The sequence below is a fragment of the Canis aureus genome, chromosome 15, assembly GCF_053574225.1.
Source record: "Canis aureus isolate CA01 chromosome 15, VMU_Caureus_v.1.0, whole genome shotgun sequence".
NCBI classification, from domain to species: Eukaryota; Metazoa; Chordata; class Mammalia; order Carnivora; family Canidae; genus Canis; species Canis aureus.
In genome coordinates this window covers 7,704,080-7,713,100 of record NC_135625.1, presented here as the reverse complement: position 1 = coordinate 7,713,100, position 9,021 = coordinate 7,704,080, and the positions used below count along the sequence as shown (strand labels likewise).

Sequence of the window (9,021 nt, the reverse complement as noted above, 5' to 3'; positions counted from 1 at the left end):
GACCATCCCCGACGGGCACAACGGCTTCTCCGGGGTCAAACTGGGGAAGCCTGGAGAGTCGTGTCTGAACCCAGATGTGTGTCCAGGTTGGGCCCTGGGTGCACACAGTCCTTCCCCGGGGCCTGTGGACAGGGGTACGGTTGTGTCAATGTGTGCACAGGCCATCGCATGCAGGGAGGGGGGGCATCGGCAGCACGAGCGCTGCCCCTGCAGCTTCCTCCAGGAGTGGGTCAGGGAGGGGGTCCCAGGCAGTGAGGTCACTTCCGTGTCACAGAGCCCAACAGAACTCGGAACCCCCGTAACCAGGCACCCGCATCCAGTGCAGCCCCAGCTCAGGCTCACTTGGCTGGAGACATCTGCTACTGGAGGATGTTCTCTTGCTGCCTTCTCACCTCTGGGGGCTCTGGCTCCCAGGAACCCCAGGGGTGCGGCTTGTTCCAATGCTGTAGGCAGTGGCTCCACCATAAACACCAACGCGTCAGGGCGGTGATCCGGAGGCGCCGTCAGGTAACCCATGCAGGCCAGGCCAGGCCCCCTGTGCCACCATCCTGGGAGCCTCATCCCCTCCTCCTTAGGTTCAGGGAACCAGGGATGTGTGGGCAGGTCCCTCCAGGCTGGGGGACGCTGCAGGGTGGCACATTCCCCGGGGATCCCTTCAGGGTCACCCTGATGTCACGGTGGGCAGGGGGGAAACAGGGTTCCTGAGGTCCTCTACCCGCCCCGAGTCACCCCGAAGCCCTGCAGCCGCATCCCTTTGCTGTCCCCGGGGGCGGTGGGTGCCGCCTGCACTGTGGGATGTCTGGGTGGAGGCAGCTGGGGGTGCGGCCCAGCCGAGGGGGCCAGACCGGGTGCTGAGGCCTCCTGCCTGGCTGCCGGGCACTGTCTCCACAGAGCTCCACCCGGGTCGTGGGGTGCGAGCAGGACGAAGGGGTCGTCTGCCCCACCGCCTCCAGGAGCAGGGAGGTGCCCTGTGCAGCTAACAGAGGCCAGCGCAGGCTCAGGGTGAGTGTAGGGGCTGGGCCCCCCGACACCCGGGCCCCGATGCGGCAGGAAGGACCCCGGGTCCCAGAAGCCAGCCTGCTACCCCCTGGGCCCCCCGACACTCCTGCTCCCACATGAGTCTGGATCCCCCCTCCCCACACCTGCCCCCCTGGCCCTGCCCCTGCCTGGGCCAGATGCAGAGTCCCTGCGCACAGATGTGTGGGAACATCAGAATAGAGCCCTCAGGGGAGGCCTGGTCCCCCGGGGGTTAGCGCCTGCCTTCCCCCAGGCCTGATCTCCGAGGCCCGGGATCGAGCCCCGCCTGGGCTCCCTGCACGGGCTGCTTCTCCCTCCGTCTGTGTGGCTGCCTCTCTCGGTCTCTCTCTCTGTGTCTCTGGAGGTCCTTGTACTGATCCAAATATTTTGAACATTTATCCTCTGAGATTGTTTCTTTATTGCATAGTTGGTCCTGTTTGTGTAAGAGACAGGCAGGGAGCTTGAGCGGGAGGGGGAGCCCCAGCTCCTCAAGCCCACGGGGCCCCAGCGCAGGGCCTGCCGGGGCGGGATCCCAGGCCTCCCGGAGGCTCCCTGCAGGCTGCACGTCCCCTCTGTCCCACCTCAGGGTGCAGGGGCCGCGGCCGGGAAGGGGCGTCCGATCTGCCCGACCAAGCCCAGCCGGACGGAGCTGCTGGAGCACGAAGTCCGACAACTGCTGCTCGCCTTGCTGCGCCGGGACGTCATCTCCATTTTCACCTTTTTGGATGGCTATCGTACATTCGCCACCACGGACGAGGTGCTGGACCTGCTGTTCACCGAGTGAGCACCTGCCCCTCCGCAGCCCAGGGCTGGGCCACCTGCTGCTGGGGAGGCTGGGGATGGTGTGAGCTTCCCGGCCTCAGGCTGCTCCCCCGCCTGGAGCAGGGTCCCCCAGGGCCTAGCGGGGTCCTGGAGGGCAGCCCCGGGGCCTGGCCTGTGGCGGGTCGGCCAGAGGGGCTGTGCCTGTGCTCAGCAGCCGTCCTCCTCCCCGTGACCAGGCCTGTGCCTCCTCCCTGCCCCCCCCATCACCAGGGTCCTGAGCGGCCTGTTTCCCCATTGAAAGGGAGGTTTGAGAGTCCATCGGGGGTCTGTGTCCTGGGGCAACCAGACAGGGGGACCCCGGGACGCCCCGGGCCCACTAGGATATGGGCCATGGGCCTGGCCGGAGCCCTTTCATGCTCAAGCCTTCAGGAGGCCCCAGCAGGTGCGGGCGCTTCTCCGGGAGCTGTGCGTGGCCCCACGCACAGAGCTGACGGCCCCCGGGGCTCCGGCCTAGTCGGGGTCAGAGGGTGACAGCCCACATGGTGAGAGGTCGTGTCCCCAGCACGATTCATGGGATGCCCCCGCCCTCCTCTAGGTATGGGTGCATTGAGGCTGTGTATGGTGACAACGATGTGGTCCTGCAGCGCTGGAAACTGTGAGTGACTCTGGCTCCTGCAGGAGGGCCTTCCCTCTCCTGGAGGGCAGCGAAGGGGGCTGTGGGGCGGGGGGGCGGCTGCACCCTCACCCCACACATCTGCAATTCCCATGACAGGGTAAAGGTCTAAGGGCCCTTCAGGAAAAGAGCAAAGGAGAGCCATGGATGGGGTGTGGGCTTGGTGGGAGGCACTGGGACCCCTCAGGGAGACCTTCTCCTGCCCCACACCTGGGGCCCAGAGCAGAGGGGGTGGGGAGCATCGCACTCCCCAATCTGGTGGCACCTGGACCCGGGGGCACAGCAGGTGCTCAGGAGGGCCGGTGAGGGCTCCCGGACCAGGTGGCCCCTGCCCCGTGGGAGATGGGAGATTAGAGTCAGTGGAAGGACACCCCCGGGGGCCCCTCGTGAGGGAGGCAGCCCAGAGCCACAGGAGGGAAGGTGGCGGTCCTGGGCGGCTCCTGGCAAGGCCTGGCAGGACACAGAGCCCGAGCCCTCCTGCCTTGGAGCTTCCCAGAGCGACAGTGTGTGCAGTGAGGGCAATGACAGGCCAGACGCCCCCCGTCCCCGGACACCTGCCAGTGTACTCAAGGGGCAGGTGGGCAGGGACCAGGCTGAGGAGGGAGCCCCGCTTCCCCAGGAGAGATGCTGATGGTCACACCGCTGGGGGTGGGCTCCCTGCACAGAGGCTGCATCCCAGCCCCTCCTCGGGGAGCAGGCCTGTGGCAGGCAGGACCTCCAGGTGGTCAGGGGATGAGGAGCAGGACTGGCCTCCGACACCCTGCGCGGGAGGCCGGGGCCCCGGGTCCTGCAGGGCTTCCCCGGGACACCTGCATGTGACAGAGCCCTGTCTTCTGACGCCTGTGCCCGCCTGCCCCTCCCCAGGGCCATCTCCTGCATGATGGAAATATGGCTGGATTATTATCGGGACGACTTTTATCAGCTCCCAAAATTTCCCTCCCTTATGAAATTTCTGGAATTCATAAGACAGCACATGCCAGGCTCAGACGTGGAACTCCGGGCCCGGCGTTACCTCCAGCAATTCAGACGCCTCCATGCAGCGGAGCCAGAGGCTGGGGGTGAGGAGGCCTGGGGGTGGCCGAGCTGGGGACAGGGTGGGCCCCGCAGATCCAGCCTCCATGCAGCTGGGTCGGGAGCAGGGGGTGGGCTCACACCCCACCCCACGGGCTGCAGGCTGGGGACACCTCCCAGGACTCTTGCCCTCACACACGTGGAGCGGTGGGAAGAGTGGCCTTGACTTGGGAGGGACGTGGACAGTCCGTCCTGATAGTGATACTTTGTCTTCTTGGAGCTACAGCTTCGGCCCGAGGAAAACACCTTGAAGCAGCTCAGGAGCGTGCCCCAGCTCTGACCGTGGGGCCTGCTGCCCCGTCGGGGCCTGAGGGGATCGAGGCCGTCCTGGCTGCTGAGGGTGAGGGCTTGGCCCGCACTGAGGTGCCCACTGGGGAGGCGAAGCCCCTAGAGATAGTGGTCACTGCTCTAGTTCACTGCTCTGCACTGGAGGAGCCCCCTGAATCCCTGGGAGCCCTGGAGGAGGAGCAGGCGCCACCCCCTGCTCTCGAGGTCGTGGATGTGCCCGAGCCGCCTCCTAACTTGATGGAGCAACTAGACTTGGGGCCAGAGCAACCCTGTGAACTACCTCGGGAGCCTGCCCCAGCTTCTGCCGAGGGGCTCGTGGTCGCTGCAGCCCAATGGAGCCTTTCCCTCCCCGTCATTGCGCTGTTCCTATATTTTATGATTTTCATAAACCTTCTGTAAGGGCTTATGTATTTTATTTTTAATAAAGGATAAGTTAACTTGGTACAAAATTTACTCTGATGCTTTTAAATTACACATCGTGGTACTTTAGGTCCATTCACAGTGTCGCAGGCCCGGAGCCCAGGGTGCCGGGGGACACAGCCCAGGATCTGGTGCTCCCCCGGGACAGGCAGAGTCCGGGAAGACACAGGACAGCCAGGACGCTCCTGCCGCCGGGCAGCCCCCAAATGTGCAGATCGGCGGCCCCACTCCCAGAGCATCCAGGCCCCTGTCGACTGGGAGTTATGGTAGTTACTGCAGGAGCTGACTCCAGGGCTGCACAGCTGGCCGCGGCCACTGTGGTCTCTCTTGGTGTTACCCTGTACCTGGGAGCAGGGGCCTCACAGGATAAACCACTCCCACTGAGCCGTACACCTGGCAGGGGGCTGGCAGCTCCCACAGCTGCACACACCTGAGAATCAGCACAGCAGGCCCCTCCCCCAGAAGACCACCTAGAAGGTCGGGGGAAAAGCAAGTTATTGACCAAGCAGCACTGGAAAGTTCCAGGGGAAGTGGAGGGATTTACAGTATATAGAATCAGAGGATATTCCCCTTGCTTTTTCTGTTTGTTTCTGTTGTTTCCCCACCTCTTTTTTATTCTTTTTTTCTTCTTTTTTTTTCTTTTTTTCTCATTTTTCCAGTACAACTTGTTTTTGGCCACTATGTACTGACTAGAAGGAAAAACTCACCCCTAAAGAAAGAATCAGAAACAGTCCTCTCTCCCACAGAGTTACGAAATTTGGATTACAATTCAATGTCAGAAAGCCAATTCAGAAGCACAGTTATAAAGCTACTGGTGGCTCTAGAGAAAAGCATAAAGGATTCAAGAGACTTCATGACTGCAGATTTAGATCTAATCAGGCCGAAATTAAAAATCAATTAAATGAGATGCAATCCAAACTGGAGGTCCTAATGACGAGGGTTAACGAGGTAGAAGAACAAGTGACTGACATAGAAGACAAGTGGATGGCAAGGATGGAAACTGAGGAAAAAAGAGAAAGACAAAAGACCATGAGGATAGGTTAATGGAAATAAATGACAGCCTCAGAAGGAAAAATCTACATTTAATTGGGGTTCCCGAGGGTGCCCAAAGGGACAGAGGTCCAGAAACTGTATTTGAACAAATCATAGCTGAGAACTTCCCTAACTTGGGAAGGGAAACAGGCATTCAGATCCAGGAGATAGAGAGATCCCCCCCTAAAATCCATAAAAACCGCTCAATACCTCGATATTTAATAGTGAAGCTTGCAAATTCCAAAGATAAGGAGAAGATCCTTAAAGCAGCAAGAGACAAGAAATCACTAACTTTTATGGGGAGAAGCATTAGGACAACAGCAGACCTCTCCACAGAGACCTGGCAGGCCAGAAAGGGCCAGCAGGATATAGTCGAGGTCCTAAATGAGAAGAACCTGCAGCCCAGAATACTTTATCCAGCAAGGCTCTCATTCAGAATAGGAGAGATAAAGAGCTTCCAAGACAGGCAGGAACTGAAAGAATATGTGATCACCGAGCCAGTCTTACCAGAAATATTAAGGGGGACCCTGTAAAAGAAAGAGGAAGTCCAAGGAAACAATCCACAAAAACATTGACCAAATAGGTATCATGATGACACTAAATTCTTATCTTTCAATAGTTACTCTGAATGTGAATGGGCTTAATGACCCCATCAGAAGGTGCAGGGTTTCAGACTGGATAAAAAAGCAAGACCCATCTATTTACTGTCTCCAAGAGACTCATTTTAGACATAAGGACACCTACAGCCTGAAAATAAAAGGTTGGAGAACCATGTACCATTCAAATGGTCCTCAAAAGAAAACAGGGGTAGCCATCCTTATATCAGAGAAATTAAAGTTTGTCCCAAAGACTGTAGTAAGAGATGAAGAGGGACACTATATGATACTTAAAGGATCTATCCAACTAGAGGACCTAACAATCATGAACATTTATGCCCCGAATGTGGGAGCCGCCAACTATATCAATCAATTAATAACCCAAGTTAAGACATACATAGATAATAATATACTTACACTTGGTGACTGGAAATATAGTGCTTTCTACAATCGACAGGTCTTCTAAGAACAACATATCCAAAGAAATAAGAGCTTTAAATGCTACACTGGACCAGATGGATTTCACAGATATCTACAGAACTTTACATCCAAACACAACTGAATACACATTCTTCTCAAGTGCACATGTAGCTTTCTCTAGAATAGACCACATACTGGGTCAGAAATCAGGTCTTAACTGATACCAAAAGATCGATTTTAAAAACTTATTATGGGCAGCTATATACCAATAAATTAGGCAATCTAGAAGAAATTGACACATTTCTGGAAAACCACAAACTACCAAAACTAGAACAGAAAGAATTAAAAAACCTGAACAGGCCGATAACCAGGGAGGAAATTGAAGCAGTCATCAAAAACCTCCCAAGACACAGAAGTCCAGGGCTAGATGGTTTCCCAGGGGAATTTTATCAAATGTTTATAGAAGAAACCATACCTATTCTACTAAAGCTGTTCCAAAAGATAGATTTGGAGAACTTCCAAACTTGTTCTATGAGGCCAGCATCACCTTAATTCCACAACAAGACAAAGACTCCACCAAAAAGGAGAATTACAGACCAATATCCCTGATGAACATGGATGCAAACATTCTCAACAAGATAATGGCCAATAGGATCCCACAATACTTTAAGAGGATTATTCACCATGACCAAGTGGGATTTATCCCCGGGATGCAAGGCTGGTTCAACACTCGGAAAACAATCAATGTGATTCATCATATCAGGAAGAGAAAAAAACAAGAACCATATGATCCTCTCAATAGATGCAGAGATAGCATTTGACAAAATACAGGATCCATGCCTGATCAAAACTCTTGAGAGTGTAGGGATAGAGGGAACATTCCTCAGCATCTTAAAAGCCATCTACGAAAAGCCCACAGCAAATATCATTCTCAGTGGGGAAACACTGGGAGCCTTTACCCTAAGATCAGGAACGAGACAGGGATGTCCACTCTCACCACTGCTATTCAACATAGCACTAGAAGTCCTAGCCTCAGCAATCAGACAACAAAAAGAAATAAAAGGCATTCAAATTGGCAAAGAAGAAGTCAAACTCTCCCTCTCCGCAGATGACATGATACTCTACATAGAAAACCCAAAAGCCTCCACCCCAAGATTGCTAGAACTCATACAGCAATTTGGCAGTGTGGCAGGATACAAAATCAATGCCCAGAAGTCAGTCACATTTCTATACACTAACAATGAGAGTGAAGAAAGAGAAATTAAGGAGTCAATCCCATTTACAATTGCACCCAAAAGCATAAGATACCTAGGAATAAACCTAACCAAAGAGGTAAAGGATCTATACCCTAAAAACTACAGAACACTTTTGAAAGAAATTGAGGAAGACACAAAGAGATGGAAAAATATTCCATGCTCATGAATTGGAAGAATTAATATTGTGAAAATGCCAATGCTACCCAGGGCAATTTACACGTTTAATGCAATCCCTATCAAAATACCATGGACTTTCTTCAGAGAGTTGGAACAAATCATCTTAAGATTTGTGTGGAATCAAAAAAGACCCAAAATAGCCAGGGGAATTTTGAAAAAGAAAACCATATCTGGGGGCATCACAATGCCAGATTTCAGGTTTTACTACAAAGCTGTCATCATCAAGACAGTGTGGTCCTGGCACAAAAACAGACACATAAATCCATGGAACAGAAGAGAGAATCCAGAAGTGGACCCTCAACTTTATGGTCAAATAACATTCAAGAAAACAGGAAAGACTACCCACTGGAAAAAAGACAGTCTCATCAATAAATGGTGCTTGGAAAATTGGACATCCACATGCAGAATGAAACTAGACCATTCTCTTACACCAGACACAAAGATAAACTCAAAATGGATGAAAGATCTAAATGTGAGACAAGATTCCATCAAAATCTAGGAGGAGAACACAGGCAACACCCTTTTTGAACTCAGCCACAGTAACTTCTTGCAAGATACATCCATGAAGGCAAGAGAAACAAAAGCAAAAATGAACTCTTGGGACTTCATGAAGATAAGAAGCTTCTGCACAGCAAAAGAAACAGTCAACAAAACTCAAAGACAACCGACAGAATGGGAGAATATATTTGCAAATGACGTATCAGATAAAGGGCTAGCATCCAAGATCTGTAAAGAACTTATTAAACTCAACAGCAAAGAAACAAACAATCCAATCCTGAAATGGGCAAAAGACATGAAGAGAAATCTCACAGAGGAAGACATAGACATGGCCAAGAAGCACATGAGAAAATGCTCCGCATCACTGGCCATTAGGGAAATACAAATCAAAACCACAATGAGATCCCACCTCACCCCAGTGAGAATGGGGAAAATTGACAAGGCAGGAAACCACAAATGTAGGAGAGGATGTGGAGAAAGGGGAACACTTCTGCACTGTTGGTGGGAATCTGACCTGGTGCGGCCACTCTGGAAAACTGTGTGGAGGTTCCTCAAAGAGTTAAAAATAGATCTGCCCTCTGACCCAGCAATTGCACTGTTAGGGATTTACCCCAAAGATACAGATGCAGTGAAACGCCGGGACCCCTGCACCCCAATGTTTATAGCAGCAATGTCCACTATAGCCACACTGTGGAAGGAGCCTCAGTGTCCATCGACAGATGATGGATAAAGAAGCTGTGGTCTCTGTATACAATGGAACGTTCCTCAGCCATTAGAAATGACAAACACCCACCATTTGCTTCGACTGGAG

The 9,021-nt window shown here is 53.2% G+C and overlaps 1 protein-coding gene across 1 annotated transcript; it reads left to right on the top strand.

The window, feature by feature from the left end:
* Positions 1–356: 356 nt before the first annotated feature.
* Positions 357–4,254, top strand: LOC144283925 (uncharacterized). Its single transcript, XM_077848397.1, has 6 exons — positions 357–507; positions 892–1,002; positions 1,604–1,797; positions 2,375–2,434; positions 3,317–3,510; positions 3,750–4,254. The coding sequence occupies exons 1-6, from the start codon at positions 370–372 to the stop codon at positions 4,208–4,210; spliced, it is 1,158 nt and encodes a 385-aa protein (XP_077704523.1). The 5' UTR covers positions 357–369; the 3' UTR covers positions 4,211–4,254.
* Positions 4,255–9,021: the final 4,767 nt, after the last annotated feature.